Consider the following 23,656-nt stretch of genomic DNA (forward strand, 5'->3'; position numbering starts at 1 on the left):
TAGTTGTTTCACGGTTCCGTGAAACGGGCTTATAGCCCCAGCCTTGGTGCCACGCACCTCGAGGGCAGCAGGTTCGCGAGCGACAGTCTGGTCTGCTGCGCGGCCGCCGAGATACACTGCAGAATGTCGGGCGTGGGCGGGGCCTGCGCGAGCGCGGGGGGCGGGGCCAGCACCAGGGGCGGGGCCTCGTCCTCCTCGCACAAGCTCTCGTTCATGTTGTATATCTGGCGCATTAGCTCCAGGCGGTGGCTACAACAATACCTCTGCCCTGTAGCCGTGAGGCCTAAGAACAATATAGCCTAGCCTAGGAGTCGAAATGTTAAAATATAGAGACATTATCTCCATCTTTATCGCTCTTACAATAGTCGAGTGAAACCGATCGCCACCTTGTACTCACCTAGGCTTTATTATTCTGAGTGCGCGACACATCGACGCGTTTTGGGCTTTGTGCATTGATACTTAATGTCGAGTTTTGGGTGCGTCGATATGACGCGGAACGACGATTGTGTGGGTTGAGATTTATAAACATTTATATAGAGTTTGTAATGTCGATCACAAGTGTGTTTGTTATATAAATCTCAGTCACTTTGTTGCCTAAATGATGAGAACTAATTAATTGAAAACTAGGTTAATTTTCTAATTCTACTAATTACAAAAAAAGATAAAGATAATCCAAAACCATCTGCCATTTCTATATGGTTATTCATGTCATGTTCTCATAATTTAGCTTCTCTAGAATATAATGAAAATTGAGATGAATAATTAAAATAGTACGGATAAACGGTAATAGCATTGTAAAATGATAAATTATAAAAACAAAGCGGCAACGAAAAAAAGCTCTAGTAAAAAATATTTTAGTATTTTCTAGACATTCAAAATTTTCATACAGGAGAAACACACTTACCCTTAATAAAATACATATTTACAACTATCACTACATAGACTATCATAGTATATTTTAAGTAGAACTATCTCAGGTCAGATATAATTCATATTTTCAGATATGTATTTCACGGCGCTAGCAAAAATAGGATCGTAAGAGACTTTACGTTCTTTACCGAATACAAACACAATGAAGAAGAAATAACAAAAATCCGAAGTAGACAACATAAGGCAACATAAAATAAGGTAAATCAAAATATGCAATGAACCTGTAATAATTATAAATTAGTCAAAGTATAGAAAATTTGAATATTACACAAATAGAGTCGCAGACAAAAACTTGTACCGTTACCCAAAAAGGTCTACTTATACATTCTTTCAAAATATCACACTTCAAACAAGTGAGTCATTAAAACCTAACATTTCTTCTTTCTATTTAAAATGAAGAAATGTCTAAATTCATAACCCTTCCAACTTCATCCAATACCACGCATCCAAACACCAATCTATGCTACCAACTTAACCACACACAAACTACCATTAATATACCTTATACCATTGCAATACGGTTTACAAATGGCTATCTAATGCGGTTTTCACATTCGATGGAGATCCGCACGCCGTTTCAGTCTACGAACGGGACATCGGTACATACATAGCGCTGTCTCGCTCACACCAAACCGGCGTACGAAACCGCATCAGTGTGACAACCGCTACAAATACCAATCACACCAAAATGAACCTTCACCCTAACCCCTAAAGTCTCAATTCGCTTACCGCAGTTTCTCGAGCGTCCAGTAATGCGTGGCGCCGTTCTTGGTGTCAGTGACCTCTACGGCGACGACGGTGGGCGCGCTGGGGCGGTACTCGTCGTCGGCGTCGTCGCGGGGGGCCAGCTCTGCGGGGAGGGGGGAGTAGGGGGTGTCGGTGAGGAGCGTGAACTGGAATTGGACCTTCTTGCGAAGCTCGACGGAGATCGCGTTGGCTTCCTGTGGGGACAGTCAGTTTTGTTTAGGTGTATTGGTAAAATATCTAGATGATAAATGTATTTAATTGCATGGTATAATAATATACTCCGCCTGGTACTCTATTCCGAGATTCGCGTATGACCTAACTGACACGGGCCTACGTCATCATGCTGTTTACAGGTTCTCAAACTTTAAAATGTGGGAGAATTTTAACCAACGGTGAAAATTATTTTAACGGCATTAATTTTAAGTTATTCATGTAGAAACATAGTAAAATAAAACAAATCTAATGTATTAAATTAAACTTTATTTATCTATACAAGACAAACGTTTAAAAAACTAATTCACAGTTACACATTAATTACCAAGCTTACGACGTGAAAAGTTTGGAAAACACTGCGACTGCTGACACTGAGCGAGAAGGAAATAACAATTAACACGCGTTCGACAAGGATGACGGTCAGGGCATGAAGTTATCTAGATCCGAATTGTCAAATGTGACAGCGCTATCCTGTGTTGCCAGTAATGTAAACAGAATTACCCGAACGTCTGAAATTTCTTTCGTGAATCGGAAGATATTGCTAACGAATAATTAAAAATGACGTGTTATTGTAAAATTTAAGATAAAATACATTATAAATGAAAATTATAAAATTATAAAGAAATATTTTAACTTATTAACCATAGCTATAATGTACCCATGTAACATGTTATGTTGAAATAAAGTGGCAATGTTATTGTGACGTAGGCCCGTGTCACTCTGGGAATAGAAGACCATGTTTTATTAGACCATGTTTAATTGAAGATATTTGTACGTAAAAAGTTCACATGAAATACAAGATAATTTGAGTTTAACCGTTAGGTAAATGCACAGAATGGTCGTTATTGTCTGACTTGTTCAAGGATAATTTATAGGTAGTTCAAGGATATGATGACTTACATTTAAAATATTGACTTTGATAGGCCTCTGAACAATAGAGATATCTCGGACGATATGTAGCATTTTCGTTTCTAATATTTTACCAAGCAAAATTCTGTTTGTCACGACGATTTATTGAATGAGCTGACAAATTAAAAACTCATTGAAAATGTAGACACTATACCTTAATCACCACAGTGGCGGCGCATCAACTATTTTTGCTGGCGGCGCATCAACTATCGTAGTTCGATAGTTGCGGGCATCTTTCTCTGGCACTCTTATCACGCCTTAATTGGAGTAAAAGAGAAAGACAGCTAGGTAAGTGTGTTTACCTTCAGGAATATAGCGTTCCCCCACAGGTCGTCCCGGAGCGAGGTGAACTGGTGGTACTTCCACTTGCGGAACGCCCACGCGGCCAGCCCCACCTCGCGCGCCGACCAACACTCTGTCTCAAACAGGGGATTCACTAAAGGAACGGAAATAATGTCAGTCTATCTGATAAAGAACTTAAATTGGCTATTAACTATAACATGGAGACATGAGATGCGTAATTCCATTTTTAAATGGTCGTGAGCAGCGCGGTACGGTAACACCTGTATAGAAGGTCCAAATTCCTCTGACTCTAAACACGCGACCTAATCACAGACGTAGGTGTAATTTTTACATAGAGCGGAATAATAAGTAAAAACTCGTGCTTGAGACGGAAAATGGCTTGGATATGTAAAGCTAATTTTCAACGCCTTCCTAATTCACTCTTTCACAAAACGATTAACATTATTTTTTTCATTAAATACAAACATACAAAAAAGTCGTAATTCACACGTATGTTTTGGTGGATCGACTTCTTAATAATTTTATCTTGAATACAAAATGTGTCGCTAACATCAATTTGTATGTTGTTATTATAGTAGAATTCATTAGTCGCTTTCGTAAAAACTAGTGCATATGCCAATTCTTGGGATTAGTTGTCAAGCGGACCACAGGCTCCCATGAGCTGTGGCAAAATGTCGGGACAACGCGAGGAAGACGAAGAAGATTATATGTAGTAGAATTACGCATCTCATATACAAGGACGTGGAACAAACAATAAAAATCTACGTCTATTCTATGTTTAATTTGTGAAATGGGTAGAGTAAAATATTTAAAAGTATAAATCGCGACCAAAATAAAATAGAAACGTATAAAAACAGTAAAAATAAACTCAATACAAAATTGAATTATCGAAACAAGTAGGTAATTATTTAAATGATTGTTAAGTACTGTGAAGCTTTGTTACTTTTGACATGTTTTTTTTTGTAATTTTCCTGAAATTTATCTATATTTCTATCGTGTAAGTGAATTAGTGTAATCTGTAAGCTTCCACTGTATTAACCTCCTAAGACCCACCATATAAAGTTTTCGAATTTTTAATTTGAACCTTATTCTATAAGTAAATTAGGACGATATTCGTTTGTTTTAAAAAGCAACGAAACAAAAGAAATGCAACTTTATTTGGTTCATGAAAGGTTCAAATTAGATTGCACGAATATGTACATTGTAATGTACATTTAGTCTCAGGAGGTTAAATAAACAATAAAGAAATCGCAAAATTGTACCCTCTTGTCGCACATTTTCAATTTAATAACAAATCCTATCTGAACTGACTATAGGTCTTTCATTGCTATGATGAACACACAAAGAGTACGTTTCTGCAGTTTCCAAATGCTCACCAAAGATATCCTCGTCGTTGTGGAAGTCCTCGGGGGTGTACGAACTGTACATGGACATGGTCACGCTCTGCTCCTCCACTTGGCGTTGCAACGCGTCTATGCGGGCTTCGTAGTTCTGGAACAAATGTGTACTTTAGCATTGTCATTTTAAAGTTCATTTTTGCATGGCTGCAACTGCCGGGACTAACCTCCTAGGTCCCGGATGCTTTTACATAGGACAAATGCACTTTTACCTTTTTTATAATTTATAACTTTTATTAAACAAGACAATGTTTAAAATAATAACAAAAGTCTCTGAGATCCATGAGGCTGAACTAGGAAGTCAAAAAACGAACTTAAAGCTTTAAATATAGAGTTGAATTTTGATTGTCTTTGCTGACCATATAAAGGTATGTCACAAAAGTGATTTTGAATTTGTTTATTTGAATTTACAGCATCAATATACCTTTCTACCAAAAGGTTGTCTGGAAGAAAGGCTCTTTAGGGATAAGACCGCCTGTTGTCTGCCTCTACATTTAGGGCCAGTTGCACCAACCACATTTGACAGACTGATCAACGTCAGCCGGCGCGCCCCGGCGCTTTACTATGAAACTTTACATATAAAAAAAAATTGCGAACTCTTTAACGATACGAACAGTTTGGTGCAACCGACCCTAAATCAATTGTTTATTTTCTTTTGTATCTTTTTACTGAGGTGTGCCAATAAAGAGTATTCTATCTATCTATCTACCTTTCTCTGTTCCTCAAACTGCTGGTCAGCGTGCTCTTTCTCCCTTCGGAACTGCTCCTCCAAAGCCACGAGCCGCTTCTGCATCTCGGCCTTCAGGTCGATGCCTTGTTTCTCCAGCAGCTCGCATTGCGCGAAGTCCCAGTCTACGTTTTCGGCGTCATTGCCTGAGAAGCGAAAGTAAAATTTGAATCAAGTTGTTTAGATAATAAAGCTGAATTTCGTTTGTCTCCTAAAACATTTTTTTTCGGTGTCTGAAAGTTTGCCAGTCGAGTTTAAATAATTATAAGTTCTTATAAGTTTATAAGAACAAACACCAAATTATCGGCAGCAATGTTGTTTTGTTAAATCGCAAAACGTGCATATCTCAGTTAACCTCATTTTCAGAATTACCAGATCTATAGCTTAACGATAAGGCTGTTTTTTGAGTTAACCCTGACCAGCTCATTCAGTAATAACCACCTCCTTATGAGCCAAATCCAAGTTTCTTGCCTAAAGTTGTCAGAAGTGGGTACACATCTGTATCAGAAGTGGGATCTTACCAGCTGGATCAGCGATGGCCATCTCCCTGTCCTTGATGACGTCCTTCTTGTCTTTGCGCGGCTGGCCGGGGTGAAGAGAACACATGTTTCTTGCCCGGGATCACGAAGAATCCTTCAGGGTGATATCAGAAGTGGGATCTTTACCAGCAGGGTCGGCGGTGGTCATCTCCTTGTTGATGACGGCCTCCTTGTCTTTGTGCGGCTGGCCGGGGTGAAGGGAACATGTGGTTCTTGCCCAGGATCACGAGGAATCCTTCAGGGTGATATCAGAAGTGGGATCTTACCAGCAGGGTCGGCGGTGGTCATCTACCTGTCCTTGATGACGGCCTCCTTGTCTTTGTGCGGCTGGCCGGCGTGAAGCGAACACATGGTTCTTGCCCAGGATCTCGAAGAATCCATCAGGGTGATATCAGAAGTGGGATCTTACCAGCAGGGTCGGCGGTGGTCATCTCCCTGTCCTTGATGACGGCCTCCTTGTCTTTGTGCGGCTGGCCGGGGTGAAGGGAACACATGGATCTTGCCCAGGTTCACGAGGAATCCTTCAGAGTGATATCAGAAGTGGGATCTCACCAGCAGGGTCGGCGGTGGTCATCTCCCTGTCCTTGATGACGGCCTCCTTGTCTTTGTGCGGCTGGCCGGGGTGAAGGGAACACATGGATCTTGCCCAGGTTCACGAGGAATCCTTCAGAGTGATATCAGAAGTGGAATCTCACCAGCAGGGTCGGCGGTGGTCATCTCCTTGTTGATGACAGCCTCCTTGTCTTCGAGCGGCTGGCCAGGGTGTGTGAAGCGGAACACGTGGTTCTTGCCCAGGATCACGCGGGAGCCCGTCTTCAGGATTATCGGCTCTGTGACCTGGGGAATAAGAATGCTTTTTAGTAATGTTAATTTCTCTCAACCTCTCCCAGTCATTTGAGCTCTGAAACACTCAGGGAGACTCCATATAGTCCATATATATCGACACGGAATCGATAAGGGCCGAAGGCTATCAATAGGCAGCCAAGTCGGCTGGATGTCGTCTACTTCGATCGGATGTTAGTGCAGCACACTCGTTACCTTACAGACCAGTGTCATGTCAGACAAACGAACCCCCTTATTCATAAAACTTTACGGACCTTAGTTAAATTATGTTTTATCCCTTTCTTACAAATACATAGGCCAAAATGACAGATAAAGACGAACGATTCATAGCAAATTCAGGCCAGTAACGCGTTTATGAATAACGTCATAAGAGTCCGTTTAAGCTAGTTGAAGTAGATGAGAGCCTCGCGATGAGGTATGAGGTAGATGACGCCGTCAGTGTTCTCAAAGATGCAGTGTTCGCTGAGAATATGAGAGACGCACAGTTGGATGTCTTGTGGAACGTAGGCTTCTGAAGTTCCGAACTAACCTCACGCCCGTTGATGTAGATGAGGGCCTCGCGGTGAGGTATGAGGCAGATGACGCCGTCAGTGTTCTCGAAAATGCAGTGCTCACTGAGGATATGAGAGCCGCACAATTGGATGTCTTGAGGAACGTTGGCCTCTGAAGTGCCGAGCCTCGTCACACCTGCAAAATTATATAATGTTATCTACGAGTTCCTTTGGTACAGTCAAGTGTAAAAATATGGGTTCATACAACTTACTCAAAAATATGTCCCGTAGTTCTTAATTCACTGACTTAAGAGCTATGAGACATATTTTCGAGTAAGTATGACGAGTGCACCCATATTTTTACACTTGACTGTACACACTAAGCAATAAAGTGTGAACGCTATCTTGTTTAGCCTTTGTCTCTCTGTCTGTACGTTACAGGATGTATTTTGGTAAAAACACTAGATAAAAGAGTACGTTGAAAAAATAAGGCTTAAATAAGTTTGCGCTGTACTGTATTTCTATTTGCTTAGACAGTCGTTGTAAAAAATGGCTGTGACTGACATCGAGGTGATCTTATAAGTGTTCTGTTTAACATTTTTATAAATAAGCCCAACTTATAAGCATGATTAAGGGATTTTCAGATAAAGCAATAAAGTGGAGGATGGCAGTAATTCTAGACATTGAAATTCTTGAGTTCGAGTGAAATAACTAGGTATATAAGACAACCTAGCTAGGTCTTGATTATATCTTAGTTTAAGACAGCTGCATTTGCTAAAACTCACCATCCTTGATGTAATAGATGAGGCACTCCGAAAGATTCGGGTCCTCATTCAGATTGACCAGATGAGGAGCCTTCCTGGGCGGGTAAACTCAGACAGTGATGCCCTCCTTCACCGCGAGACCCATCTCCACGAACAAGGCCTCGCGTTGCACGCGGATCTGCTCCGTGCGCTTGAGTTTAAGACACTTCCATCCACTAAAACTTACCATCCTTGATGTAATATATGAGGCACTCCGAAAGATTCGGGTCCTCATTCAGGTTGACCAGGTGAGGGGTCTTCTTGGGCGAGTAAACTCCGACAGTGATGCCCTCCTTCACCGCGACGCCCATCTCCGCGAACACGGCCTCGCGTTGCACACGGATCTGCTCGGTGCGCTTGAGTTTCTCTTCCCAAGTTTCGTTCAATTCTGGGTGTACAAACAAGTATAATTAGATTTGAAATGTCGACTTATTGATTAAACGAAACCTATAAGATTTCAGTAAGGAAAGAATTTCATGGCATTGAAACAGGATAACATGACGAAGGTACGATTCATGTTTATATCGAGACAAGTTTCACTTAACCCTGGCAAAATGTTTCGCCCAAAAACCAGGATTTACAGATAGGTGTTGGCATCAGGCAGCCAATCATGATCAAATTGTTTTGATCAAACTGACAGAAATGCTAGAATCGTTTATTTTTTTACTTAAAGGGAATTAAAATATTTAAGTCAAGCTCCAGTAGTAGAACAGCAAAGAAATATTTTTAATAATTCCAATAGAATTCCTCATACTAATTGCCTGATTTAATTTATAATTTGATGAATGCGTAACGCAGTCTCACGCTACAACATAATATTGCAATTTATTACCACTTTCTCATTGAATTGAATACAAAAACGCATTGCGAATTATTAACTACTGTTTTTATTAAATTTTCACCCCTAATAACTTGAAACAAGGTCCACTCACCAGCGATAAGTTTCTCGGAGGCCTGCAACTGATCCACAGCTTCTTCGGCAATGGTCGTAGCCGCTCGGGAAAGCTTCGGAGACAGCACTTCGGCCTCGCTCTTCTTGCGTTGCGGAGACGCGTTCTCTTCGGCTGTTTTGTCATATGGATTCATGTTAATGCTGGATAGAGATAGGGATATTTTGCGTTGTGCGGCTTTAAATTGTGTTAGTGATTGATTTGGAATTTTGAATAAGTATCACCTTTATAATGTTAATGCCGTTACCCAATTGAAGTCAGTGATAACCGACAAGGCGTGCTGATTAGTACAGTCGACATTAAAAATGTAAACATATATTTGACGTCGACTGTAATAATACAAAGTTAATGTGTTATTTTTCCTTAAAACCGTTGCACGCAGCATGTTTAAATGCTTCCAGAAACAATAAGATTGTTTGTAACAGTCTTCTGAACATAATTAGATTATTTGTAATCAAACAACCAACCAATTATATTTAATTCAGCTCCTAAATTAAGTATATGCCTTCCAATGTTTTTAGGCATGTTTTTTTTTTAATAACATATATTATGACTAATATAAAATACTAAATTACAAAGGATTTATAAGAGATAAATATGGCAACATCCAGATCTAAAACGTGGACAAGATATGGGAGCATGCAGTTTAGGCTATGAAGCTTTTCTGCAGCAACATACGCAACATACAATTGTTGACTCCCGTTCGCGACAGATTTTTTTAACCGACTTCCAAAAATGTTCTCTAGTCAATGAGTGTTTTTTTTTTGTTACCAGAGAACTCTGCCACTTATTAATTATTTGTATTATTTTTTTCTTACTTGAAAGTCGGTTATTTTGTTTAATTTAGTGGATTTTATAACAGAAAAGTCGAGTGTAAGTTCGCGTAGAAAACGTTCAAAAATGCCAATTTTGCCAGTGTCAGGCCGCGAACGGTACAAATAACTAAACATTTCAACAAAAATTACAACAGAAATAAGTTACGTGGTGTGTTTTTAATTTGTTGAAATATTCAGTTGTACAAACAGACACACAATAAATATGAATATCAAAATATATACTATCCCAACCATTCCCACTAAATATGCATAAATAGACCATAACCAACACCAATAACAAAAGCGCAGATATAATCATATAACCGACTTGAATATCAATAATATTGGGTACAATGGGTACTCGTGAAGTGAACGAGGTTGCCTACGAACGCCACAAGCTTAGGACAAAGGTGCATCCATTGCATATAATATGCTACGTTGCCAGCTCTATATATAAATATATTTGTTTTTAAGCATGGCAACTATTCAGGAGGCCAAGCGTACAAGTGGGGTGTACAATGCAGAAGCCTCGTTCAAATTACTTACTGGTAGGCGGATCTTTCTTTTCATAAACGACTCTACCATCTGGTCCTAGTTCGTGGGATATTTGGAAAACAAAACGTACGTTTTAGTATAAGGAATACAAGTTCGTTGTGGCGTTTCTGTAGCATGGTTATTTACACATTACGCAACTGACACAGAACGAGCTAACCGGTCACATGACGGCTAAACAACCTAACTGGGTAACAACAAGGGGGTCGCAAGACTTATCGACGTGGAATCGGCTCGAGTCGATTAGATTACCGTAGCTTTCCGTCTTACGTTTTTAGGTATTACTAGTTGCGTGCAGACGCATTGGGACACAGCCGAAAACATTTGGACATCATTGATTGTGAGCGCTTCGATTACCGTCGGCCGCGCGAAGACACAAAGAAAACACCTACCTACCTACCTACCTACCTACGTTAAGTGTTGCCACTTTTAAAAGCACTTTAGCTAAAAAATCTTTCTAATTTATAAAAATACCTACGTCTTTGCAATTTAAAACCTACCTCAGACAAAAGCCTCACACGAATGTCGTTAATTTCAACGAAACATTCTTACAGTTCGTTTTTAATATTTAGAATTTTACTGAATGTGAACTTATTAGTATAATGCATAATAATTTAATTAACATTGACTTGTGATGAATAAATCAATGTGAAGCTAAGCTACGCCCAATTATTTAATTTGGTTCACATTTCGGTCGATATTCAGTCTTTGTTTCACGATGTTTGAGCCTAAACGATATGAACATCTTTTGAACTGACATAAAGCTTTGGTTTCCGATTCCGCGTCGATAAGTGAAGTGACTCCCTCCTCACGTCACGAGCACTCACCTTCCTCGACCTCGATGCCCTCCGCCTTGAGGAGTTCGCGCAGTTTGAGGATCTCCTCTTTGAGCTCGCGGATGAGCTTGGCGTTGGCGTCCTCGTTGACGACCGCCTTGCAAACGATCTGTTTGGCGCGGTCGGCGTATCTAGAAATTAACCATTATGAACTCTATTTACATGGTAATAAGATTAAATATTCCTTGGCCACATTTTTATAAGATATAAAATGAGTAATAAGTAGTATTAATCATAAAGTCTATTATATTCATTCAGTCATAATGTTTTTGAAAACATGATTAACGAGACAAACTTGACACGTTTATCGTCGAATTTATTATTGCGCTTTTCCTTTGAAATCTATAAAAATATTTGAATGTGGATGTACGTCGAGTTGTGACGTCATACCGTACCTACATATATTTGCGTCATAACTTCTAACCTCCCAGAGGGCCTATAAAAAGATCTCCTATTCGTTCCGTTTCGAATCTTTATTTTGATAATCAAATTGTCGTGTCTTGGCAAATTTTTGTACCTGAGCGGCTGGAGGATAAAATTGAGCCGATGTAACTACATATATTACAACATTCAATATTGATATATGTGACGATATCCATGAAATGGGACCTTATTGTCGATGGCGCTTACGCCATTATTATCGATGCTCCGATATAAATACTATGCCGGGCGACGCTGTGCGGCTGTGACTGTGCTAAGCGTCATCGCCAATAAGGTCCCTTTTCATAGATAATGCCCCAGGTATTATGATGAAAATAAGGTCTATATATGCATACCTCAATGTGCTAAGTGTCTCGTCGTAGTTGATATCGGCGGGCGATATAGCAGCTATCATGGCGGTCTTGGAGTTCCCTCCCAGGTTCTCTCGGAGAAGCCAGGTCAGCACAGAGTCACGGTATGGTATGAAGTCTGCCTTCTTTGATTTCTTGCTCTTTGACGCCTGATGAATAATAGACGTGTAAAGAAAAAAATATTGGATATACGGACCAAAAAAGAACTTTAATGCTTTCTGCTCAATATCCTTCAGTGCCGCAAAGAAACTGTACTTACTATTTTTTGGTAATTTTCTTCTCAATTAAAAGCCGATTAAGCGAAGCTAATAAAAGTTTGTTTACAAAGAACAATTTACATTTATGATCAAATATGTCAAGGCTAGTGACAAGGCTGTTTTATTGCAGGACTATTCCCAGTGAAAATCATCAATAGTATTAAATAGGGTTGATTGTACAGTTGGTAAAAGTTGATAGTAAGTAAAAGCGTCAAATATATTCACTCTGACTCGGATCACTATTACAAATCCAATATATATGTATACATATATTCAATATGAAGCTAACCTATTAAAAACATTACATTGTTATACGCAAAACAATGTAATATGAAGGTAAACACACATAAACTTTCGTATTTGCTATGGATCAAGCATTTTAAAGATATAAACACACTTTAATTAAAACCTGGCGACTTACCGACTATAGTTATCCAAATGTAAAGGACGCAGTAAAGTAAAATGTATTTGTAAATAAATGCTTTGAAAATAGTGAAATCTAGCAAATGTAAGGTACAGAGCAACACAAAGTTGCGGCACATATTATGTACATACTTACTACTTTTTGGTTTCAAAAGACAAGTTTGTGCTTGTTCAAGCACTCCTAAGTCTCCTACTGAATTTACTTAACGAATAGGAACTAAGGATTTACTTGCAGTGCCTTAAAAATAATAGATGTACCTACGTTTTGCATTGTATCAAACCCTAATTACCCTAATACATCATTTTTGACATAAAATTACACAGATTTTTTTTACTAATAAGACAAAAACAAACATAAACAAATGTGCTTACGATTTCAGCAAGCGCGGAGATGACTTTCCCCAGCGTGGTGAGTGATTTGTTGATGTTCGCGCCTTCCTTCAGCCTGGTGCCTTTGGCGCCTGTCGAGTCGGCTCGCTCGGAGCCCGCCAAGTCCACTAGGGAGATCTTCGACACCTAGGAAAAAATGTAACACAACATTAAACTCCTGTGCACACCGGAATATCAGGTAGAACAGAACGAAGAACTTTTACGCAAACGGGGAATTGTTTAGGCTACGTACTTTATATTCACTTATTAAACACGCTAATATTTCAAACTTTTTTGATATACAGTTTGCTAAACAATAGTGCAAAAATCAGTATGTTTCAACCCTATCAAGTAGATCCTATTGAATGACATGCCATGTGTCAATTTAAAATGTAAATAACTTTGTAGGGTTGTCACTGATATAAAAATATTTCATTTGAATGATTTTGTTTTACTTATTAATCCAGCTTTACGATTATAATAACTCGATTGTGTAGATCACTTAGATAAACCTATCCTTTCAGCTCTGTCTCTAGAAATGTTCCAGCCTGTATACTTCAATGCGCACGATATAAAGATCCTTATGAGAGACGGCACACCGCTTGCATGACGTGTGCGTGCACTACTCCAACAATTAAGGGCACGCGCATTTGAACCTCTACACACGCAGCCGGTATCCTCTGGCTATATTCTTTCCATCTCACTTGTTCATAAAGTAATAATTTGAATAATTATTTAAAATCATATATTATATACACACCTTCTCAGACATAAGATCCGTGGTCTGGTCGTGCCTCTGTTGCGTGAAAAAGATAGTGAATACGGCGTGCGAGCGAGATGACGTCTCGTTCATGTTCGTCGCTGCCACCGTCCTGCAATATTAGCCAATATAATAACGCATTGCTTAGGCTGGTATTTCACCTGTCCAATTTCGTTGTCCAATGTGCACTGCGTCTCACTCTCTCATTAAGCAAAATGTGAGACGCAAATAGACATTGGACCAATATGTTGGACAGATGGAATACGACCCTTAGGTACAGTATAGCCAGCAAAATTATTAGCCTAGCCTAGCAGCTTTTATAACTCAGGGGCATTCCAGAAAAGTGTTGGGTACGTGATGCTATTTTTTAACACTTCTGATAAAACTAAGAAGCCGACATTTGGAATGTTAACGTTTGATAATTTAGCTTTATATTAACATATTTTCATATTTCATATTTCATTTATTTAAAACCACATGCAAGTTTACAGTGCTGGACCAAAACACTTACACATTAATTACATTATTAACATTAAAACATTTAAAAATTCAATACATTCAATAAAAAAATTATACATAAAGAAAAAAAAATGTCATCACATCAAGCTTATTCTAATATAAATGTCATTTGATAAATAAAGATAAAAGTCAACAAAGAAATAAAAAATAGAAAAATAAAATAAGAAATAAATAGTCAAATACAATTCGCGTCACTATAATCATAATACATTAAATACCATTCTATGTAGAGCAATTGTTAAGATACAGCGCCACAAGCCTCACAAACGTCCCTATACTGTCAGCGAATACGTCGACCTCCGGGAGGTGCTGGCCCATGTCATTAAGAAGCGCACACGCCCGGCGCGTCGGCGCGTTGTCAGTGCGGCGAGTACGCGCCACGCTTCGCGCGAACAGCGGCGGCCGGCGACGCGGCGCGACAGCCTGTCCCGAGCCGTCCCGAGCGCTCCGAGCCGGCACCGCTAGCCCTACCCGCTCTAACACCGCCGAACCACTAACTCTACCATTGAGTAGTTTATAGTAGTGGATCAACGTCAGCGTCTTTCTCCTGAACTCTAGCGTATCCAGCCCTACCATCCCTGATACGAATAGCGACGGATACAGATATGGGTAGTATCCGTACTGACGTTTATACAAAAACCTAGCGTATTTGCGCTGTATTTTTTCTACCATAGTGGTGTACTTCGATTCGTGCGGACTCCATATTATGGCTCCAAATTCTAACCTACTCCGAACAAACGCATTGTACAGCATGATTGCGACTCTGACATTCGAAAATTGATATGCTACTCTCATTATAAATCCGAGCATTTTACTTGCATTTTGGCATGTCATAGTCACGTGCTGTCTGAAGTCCAGTTGTCTGTCTAGTGACAGTCCCAGATCTCGAATCTCAGTTACACGTTCCATCTGATCGCCGCTTAAAGTATATGTAGCATAGATCGGCGTCCGGGCTCTGGTAAAAGTAATAACGTTACATTTTGCTGCATTAAAATATAATTTATTTTCTTCACTCCACCTTACCACTGCATCTATATCTTTTTGGAGTGCTACACAATCGGTGATGTTGCTTACGCCCAAGAATAGTTTGAGATCATCAGCAAACATTAAGCACTTAGCAGACCTAACAGCCCTCGGCAAGTCATTTATCATTATAATAAACTGCGTAGGTCCAAGGGTGCTCCCTTGGCTTACCCCAGATCGAGTGTAGTACGGTTCCGATTCATATCCTCTTACCCTGACAACTTGGCTACGATTATCCAGGTAATTCGCGAAGAATCCCAAGAGTTTAGGTGCAAAACCTATCGCAGCAAACTTTTGCAGAAGGATGTCGTTGTCGACGAGATCAAAGGCCTTTCTAAAATCAAAGTAAGCTGCGTCTACTTGTCGGCGCGCATCCATTTCTGCCGTAACATAATCTACCAAATCTACATGGTTAGTGACAGTGGAGTGCCCAAGGCGAAATCCATGTTGTGCTTCAGTAAGCTGTGATGCAATTTGACGACTGATTCGGTAGTCTATGATAGATTCGAACAACTTGCCGAAGACAGAAAGGACCGCGATCGGTCTGTATGTGCTTATATCTGACCCCAACATACCCTTAGGTACAGGTGACACTCTTGTTTTCTTCCAACAGGATGGGTATACGTTGGTTTGCAATGAGAGATTGAATATATGCAGAAGCGGCTCTTCCAGAGCAGACATACAATCCTTTACCAGATACGGTGGGATAGCATCGAGACCCGCCGCCGAACGCGATTTGAGTCTTTTTGCAGCTCGACGAAGATCAGAAACATCGACTCTGTCCAGTGCAACGAGTGGCGCGTCGGCAGCCAATCCCGGTGCCACCCGCATCGCCTCCGCCACATCGAGCCGCGGTACCGCTCTCTGGAACACTGAGCTGAAATACTCTGCAAAAGCATCCGCTGCGGCTTGCCCCGATACTCTTCGGTCCCCATATGTCAAATCATCCATCTGTCGTCGGTCTTTCCGTTTACTTTTTACATAACCCCAAACTTGTTTCGGATCGTCCGTAATGTCCCGTTCCATTTTGCTCATGTACTGTCGGTAAGCGCCGCCTATCAAAAATTTAACATGTCCTCTGTAATAACGGTATAGCTCACGATTATAATCACGTCCTGTAGCTTTAAATGCTTTTAAGTGGTAATACTTAAGCTTTATATTGGCAATTATATCGGGAGTATACCAGGACGGATAGACATACCGCTGCCCGACAGCACCAGCACATCTCTTAAGGGGTACGTGGTGTGTGATACATTCGTTCAGTTGAGTATAGAGATAATCAGTGGCAATCTCAACACATTGTGCGTTCGTGACATTACCCCAATCTAAATCAGCTACAGCTGAATATAAAGCGCGTAAGTCGGCCTTACGGAAATTCCACCCGGGAGCTGCCTGATCATAAACCGGCGGTAAAGGCGGCGGAGGCTGTAAACCCGCTTCACCTCGATACAGCATGACAGTAGTTTGCAACGGTGGGTGATAAGCGTCCACCGGGACCAGCGGCTCCACCTCGTCAGATACGCTTACATGTTCAGAGTCTAGAGTGCTCAACACCAAATCTAGGATACCACCGTGAGCGTTAAGCACATTGTTGTGCTGGTGTAACTTCCCTAGTTTAAGAAACGATTGGTACTGAGTCTTAACAATTGCACTACACGAATTCAGGTTAAAATCTCCTACAATTAAAACATCTAATTCCGAATACTGACAAATCACATTCTCGAGACAATCTAGAACCATTAAATATTGGTTATCCTTATAATTGGGAGGTAAATATACGACACAACAGATAAATTTTACATTTTTCCAAGTAACCATCGCTATCAAGAGCTCCATGTCTTCAGCTAGCCCATCAACGTCTGTGATTAACCGTACCGAGTAGGTGTTTCGCACAGCCAGTAGCACACCTCCCCAACCAGTGTCGCCAATACGATCTCGTCTCAGCACTATATAGTCGGGAGGAAAGAGCTCTGCGTCACACATCGAGCTATTTAAAAATGTCTCCGTTACCGCAATAATGTCTGATTCACAAACTAATACGTTATTGTGGAATATTTGGGTTTTAGAGCGCAACCCTCTAACGTTCTGATAATAAACAGATATTTCTTTCGGCTTTGCACGTCCACGTATATCAATTAGAGGCACGAAATTTCTGCCGCCACGGCTTAATGCAAATGTCTTTGGCCCAGTTTCCCGGTTCGAGAACTCGCTCCGCCAACGCACTAGGGACTCCTAGTTTAAAGGACGCGTATTTTCCTCTGGCCTTTAACTCCACCACTGAGCAGTCATCGCTTCTGCAGATGTCGACTAAATACTTATGTACCTGATCCTGAGTGGTGCCTAGTTTAACATAATAGAGATGTAAGTATGTCCACCGTTCCGCCGCTTCCAGCAAACAAGTCGTTCCAGGCGCCGCGGTTCCGTGCGACACATCGTCTGGCGAGGCGCGCCCGTCCTTACGTTTGAGTTCATTTATTTCACTCTGTATAGGCACATTTATTGTTATGTCTCTAACCCCGGATGTTGTTGGGGGGCTGTGGTCGATAACGGACTCTAGCGGAATATTATTGGAGGTCCTCTTAACTACAACGGGCACAGCAGCCGGCTCCGGGACGGCAGCCCTTACGGACGTCTGCATATCGCGAGTTTTGTTTTTCTTTCGACTCTTCGTGGGTTTCTGCTGCCTATTATCATTTGTTAATTTTGGTTCAGGTTGTACCACAACAGTTTGCATTGTACCACTTGAGCTCTTTAACGCCTTAATTTCAAGATCTTGTGCGTCTATTGTCTTCTTGTACTCATCCAGCTTATGAAGTACAGATGAAGAAAACGATGCGAAATCCACTTTCAGCTCCTGCAACTCTTTCCGAAGAACAACAATCTGGCCTACCTCTTTCCGTAGTTCGCGAATTTCCGCCAAAATCAAAGAAGTCTCCGAGTGATCTGTTGTGTTGGTTGGTGCAGGTTGGCGGTTATTGCTTGCCGTCCTCGTTGACAGCTGGCGGGATCCGCGAAACATCGTAACATTTTGATCACAGTCGCTCGTCGAGTAGGTGTTATTTAAGCTGTTGGTGGAGCCACGGATAGGAGTATTCGTGTTGTCACCCTTCGGAATAGAGCTCTTACAAGTTGGACATACCCAATCCTCTCTAGTTTTTTCCGGGAATTGTGAAAAAGTTTCCTTTGGTATTTGTACACATGCAAGATCATACAGAGACGAACATACTGAGCACTCCATATATTCAAGTGTGCGAATTTCCTCGCCACATCCACTGCAGTGTGTTGCCATCGCGATGTCGTAGTTAATAAAGTACGCGCGTAGTTGGTCAAATATAGGAATGAGAGCGTAGCACGGTAGGTAGCGTAGCACGCAGCGCGTAGCAAATGTCGCGCAACCGATGGGTCGTAGCACTCGTAACCGATGTAGTGCAGGGGTGACGTCACTCGCTCGTCTGGTGTGGCACGGGTCTACTCAAACGTAATTGTTTTACCACTGAACGCAGCCAAATAGTAATTTAGTGTAGCAACACTCGGTTAGCTGTCAGTGACACGACGGCCAATCAGCTGATAGGTGGTACCGTTAGTGATCAACAAGATTACGTTGGAAGTGGTTTCAAAGTCGAAATTGGGATTCAAAACCAAAACAAAACGGCTAAATGTGTTTCTCACCGTTAAAGTGCAGCTCCTATACGCCTCCTATGAGCTGTTTATCGAGGCAATTTCAAAGCAGGTATCGTAGCTCTTTATTTCGCCACAAGTTTGGTCTTCAAATACTCTTCTTCCAATTAATATTAAATAAAAACAGTGTAAGCTCTTTTCCTCAGTGTTTACATGGCTAGGGTTGCCATGCATATATACATCTTCCTCGCGTTGTCCCGGCATTTTGCCACGGCTCATGGGAGCCTGGGGTCCGCTTGGCAACTAATCCCAAGAATTGGCGTAGGCAATAGTTTTTACGAAAGCGACTGCCATCTGACCTTCCAACCCAGAGGGTAAACTAGGCCTTATTGGGATTAGTCCGGTTTCCTCACGATGTTTTCCTTCACCGAAAAGCGACTGGTAAATATCAAATGATATTTCGTAGGTACATAAGTTCCGAAAAACTCATTGGTAGGAGCCGGGGTTTGAACCTGCGACCTTCGTATTGCAAGTCGCACGCTCTTACCGCTAGGCCACCAGCGCTTAACTTAGCTTTATATTCAACGGTTTATAATACAGATTTCTACAGGTTTTTTGACTGACTTGTAATTATTGATCCTGACCACTATTATCACATAATATTAAGATTCTATTTTCTTCTAATTACCTATTAAGATTTACTGCATGTGATAACCCTGTTTTGACTATTATTGTTTATCTGTGATATTACGATTAGAGTGTGTATTTTTATTGAATTTGTATGCCAATAGGCACGACATAGTGATACTGAAACATTTATTTAACATCTTGTAACCTACCTATGTTGAACAAATAAATCTTTGAATCTTGAATCTTGGTTATTAAGAATATTAAGTTAGCAGCCATACGCGTCAAGTCCCCGACAATGTAGAACTTTTTGTAGAATGTTTCATTTTATAATACAATTTGATGAACTAACCGAGCCTTATTGCCCTCGTCGATAAGGTCGTAAATGTCCTGGTACGATGTGACGGCCAGCTTGCTAAGGTCCTCGACGTAGGGTCCAAGGGCCGGGTGCTCGCGGACGCGAAGGTTGCCCTTGTTCTTAGGGTTCAGCAGGTCCCGGACGCGCTCGCAGTATATCTCCATGTAGGAGACTTCCACCTGGACAAGGAATTTGTATAAACATACGAAATTTGTGAAATACGTTTTAAGCCATTTTTTTACACTTTTCTGTCAATTCACAGTAGGTTCTTTTGAATTTACTAAAAAGCGCTCCACCCTAGTCTAGTACCGTGTATCAGGTAAGACCGTCTACAAGCTTTTTAGCTTCTACGAGTAACACACTTTTATACATATACTCCACTTAGGCATAGACGGTCAGTAGTTCAGAAGGAGCGATGCTCTTCCTTTTTTACTGTGTCTGATAGAAGTATGTAAGTACGAGAGTTCTTGATCTATAACGGTCTTACCAACCATAAATATTATACGCCGGTCTAGAAATTATCTTAAATTGTACAAATCTAATATCGTAATATCTATACAATTAATGAATGTTTGTGTGACAAAGTTTTAGCGAAGGTACATACCGAGTACTTGAGGTCATCAGAAGTGGTCTGCCTGATGCGACGGAACAGATCCTTGCAGATGTTCGGGATGATGCCCTGGTCTTCATCGCGGCCCATCATCGTGTATGATTTGCCCGCGCCCGTCTGACCGTAGGCGAATATGCATATGTTGTAGCCTGAAAAAAGTTACAAGTTTAGTAGGTGATACCTAGGACCCGTTTCTCAAAAGCTTGTAATTTGTATTACAAGTGGAAGTCCCTTTCTAACAAAAGCTGTCAAAAAGTGACACCCGCTTGTATTACAAGTTACAAGCTTTTGAGAAATGGGCCCCTAATGGTAACATGATGGGTAGAGGGCGGAATAGTTGGTAACTAGGCTCTCCGAGCTTATTGTGCTTGGAAATGTGCAAGTTGCGGAGTTTCCAAAAAGTTGGAAAAGTTCTCGGAAATGTCCGGAAAATTTCACAGGAAACAAATAAAACTTTTATTTTGAAAATGGAAAATTTCGATTCCCATACAAAAAAATGAGAAATTTCTGTTTTTTTTCCATGTGGAATATTTTGCAATTTTGGAAACTTTCGACGGCACATCAGTAGTTAAGACAGCGTTACCTCCAAAGTAATGGATCCCGGAACGGATGTTGACAACTGGGTGATTGATAGTTGATAATAATTGTTACTGCTAAAACTTTCTTGTATTCTACTTGCAACTGAAAACCTTGAATAGATATTTACTAATTCTAGAAACTATTTACTTAAAAACAACCTAACTGAGGATGTATATTATTTATCCTACTGAAAAGATGGTTATCTTGACTTATGCTGAATTGTTAATTCATTTATGCAGCATTAATCGCAATAGTATCTTCTAGCAACTTTCATAAAAATTAAAACGAGTTTGTTTTGATCGTCTGTATTTCTGAATATGTATACATTTAGATTTAGATGTTTATTCTCATAATACGAAATTACATTATAAATTATGCTAGACTAATCTGCATAAGCGCAGGTATAAAAACTCAGAGCAGACATTTTTTTGTTCGCGCTGTTATTTATGCCTTGGTACCTTTAAGGGGAAACACGTTATACCCGTATACTAACATAGCACAATTACTTTCTTACCGGGTTTTACCCGACGCTTTACAAAACCCCTGCTTCACAGGGCTTAGACGGGGGTTTGTTACTAGGCAAGTCCAGATAATCATATTTGCATATATTAATTTTCGCCTAATAGAACCTACCTTCACAAGCCATTACTGAACTAGGCAGCAGTTGATGTGTATGAGATTTGTTCTATATTATGCGCCGATGGAAATGAGCCCTAAACACCATGTCATAAGTGTCATAACCAAAGTTGCGTCACGTATATATATAATAAGGAAGGTTGCGCAACCATAGCATAACGCAGACGGACCGAAATCACTAATGCTATCTTTGCGGATGCGAGAGAAAGCGGATGCCGTTAGGAAGGTACAGTTTCTGCGATTTTAATGTAACTAAGTTTATATTAAAATGGCATAAATATTTCAGAAGCCTATTTAGTAAAATTGAAACGTATTTATGTACACTCTCCTAATACGTGACAGGAACTTATTGATGTGTTTTTTGTTAGGTAATATTTAGATATTTTTTGTTTTTTCTGAACCTGAATAAATAAAAGCATTAAATCTCTACAATAAAGAGCTACATGGAAATATTTACTCTTTATAATGAAGAAATTATTGTTCAAGCAATCACATCAATGTTGCCGGTTTACACCTGTAAAACTTGTACCTACTTATATAGAAATTTCAGTGCCAGCAGGCATGACTAACATGTTATCAAAAGACAGGTCTAAAATACAATCTTACCGTCAAAAGCATGTTGAAGCATCTCTTCTCCGATGTCTTTGTACACCATGACTTGAGACGAGAATTCCGGGTCGCTGGGCTGTAACGATAATGGAGTCTTAGAAAATATATACAAATATACACAATCGTTCATAGTAACCAAAATGCATAGTCAATGGTCAGAATAAAATACGACGATAGCAGAAATAGTAGGTAATTGGGCATCCGGTTTGCATATAGTTTTGCAGAAAGGTGAAGTATTATGGAACTTGGAATTCTGTCGTTATATGAATAATGAAAAACGGTTTTTAAATGACTTGACAAACATGTTGAGGGAAACATCTCTCATTGCGTTGATTAATTAGCCTAAGTAGTAGAATAGAATAAAAAATAGTAAATCAGGTGAGATTGTGGTCAAATGTTTACCTTTTTCCAATAAAAATAAAATAAAAAAAAGTTTGAGGAGACAACTAAACCGGCGATGCCTTTGATTTGAAACGTAGCTGTGCTTTGGATCCCATTTTACAACGCGATGATTTGATTTTACAAGTCTGAACTGGCCGGCAAAGTTGCCGGTTAAAACTTTAGGTGACGTTCGAATGACAACTGCAGCTGCATTACTGTCGGTGACGGGATGAATGTCATATGAATCACGGCAGTCGTGCGGCAGCGAGCGTCACTGATTATTAAACATCAAGGGAATAGGCTAGATCAGCGGTCGGCAACCAGCGGCCCGCGGGTCGCATGCGGCCCGCGAACCTCTCGCTTGCGGCCCGCGAGCCTTCCTGGCTATTTTGTATGTAATATTGACAAACGACAATGTCTGCTAAAGTCACAAATATTACCAAAGTGCGGCCCGCGTCAACTTCATTAGCTACTATGTGGCCCTTGGCTGCTAAAAGGTTGCCGACCGCTGGGCTAGATGACTAATTTTCATTTATGGTATCAATAGATCAGGTTTGTTTTTAGGATCAAATGTCTATATGGGACCCATTGCATTAAAGCAATACAAAAGTCAGAAATGATAGTCAAAGTCCGACAGTCGTACTTCACTCGCGAAACGCCCCGAACAAAACGATATGTGACCGTGACGTCAAGGTCACAGAGAGTCCATCTTGAAGTATGAGTGGTATGAACAAAACAAGAAAATTACGATTTTGTCGGTGAAATATTGCGTTTATGTATACAGTTTCCATACAATCTTATTTTGGATAAAATACGAGGAATCGAATGGTATCCTTATTTTTGTTGTTTTTGGAAGTTGAAAAAAAAACTAAAATTTTGAAACTTTGAGGTGCTGTACTTTTGAATTATTTCCATATATTTTTTTAATATCCACAATATTGTGATAAATTGCTCATTTGCTATCTATTTTACTAGATTTTGTTGTAAAATTCAACATGTGTCATCATCCCTATTGACAGTAGCTACAGCTACTGTAGCTTT

General features: G+C 40.3%; 1 protein-coding gene across 1 annotated transcript in view; it reads right to left on the bottom strand.

Moving 5' to 3' along the window:
* The window catches only part of LOC134797565 (kinesin-like protein unc-104), an 84,103-nt gene that overhangs the window by 26,202 nt on the left and 34,245 nt on the right, over positions 1–23,656 (bottom strand). The window contains exons 4-20 of the mRNA XM_063769853.1: positions 22,232–22,310; positions 20,405–20,559; positions 19,795–19,979; positions 13,656–13,767; positions 12,899–13,042; positions 11,832–11,995; positions 11,047–11,186; positions 10,214–10,258; positions 8,835–8,966; positions 8,090–8,290; positions 7,138–7,295; positions 6,461–6,602; positions 5,209–5,372; positions 4,479–4,593; positions 3,102–3,235; positions 1,660–1,871; positions 58–249 (exon numbers count right to left, since the gene is read on the bottom strand). Coding sequence (XP_063625923.1) covers positions 58–249; positions 1,660–1,871; positions 3,102–3,235; positions 4,479–4,593; positions 5,209–5,372; positions 6,461–6,602; positions 7,138–7,295; positions 8,090–8,290; positions 8,835–8,966; positions 10,214–10,258; positions 11,047–11,186; positions 11,832–11,995; positions 12,899–13,042; positions 13,656–13,767; positions 19,795–19,979; positions 20,405–20,559; positions 22,232–22,310 — 2,474 coding nt within the window. The remainder of the gene's footprint in view (positions 1–57; positions 250–1,659; positions 1,872–3,101; positions 3,236–4,478; positions 4,594–5,208; positions 5,373–6,460; positions 6,603–7,137; positions 7,296–8,089; positions 8,291–8,834; positions 8,967–10,213; positions 10,259–11,046; positions 11,187–11,831; positions 11,996–12,898; positions 13,043–13,655; positions 13,768–19,794; positions 19,980–20,404; positions 20,560–22,231; positions 22,311–23,656) is intronic.

Source organism: Cydia splendana, chromosome 15 (assembly GCF_910591565.1).
Source record: "Cydia splendana chromosome 15, ilCydSple1.2, whole genome shotgun sequence".
Taxonomy (NCBI): domain Eukaryota; kingdom Metazoa; phylum Arthropoda; class Insecta; order Lepidoptera; family Tortricidae; genus Cydia; species Cydia splendana.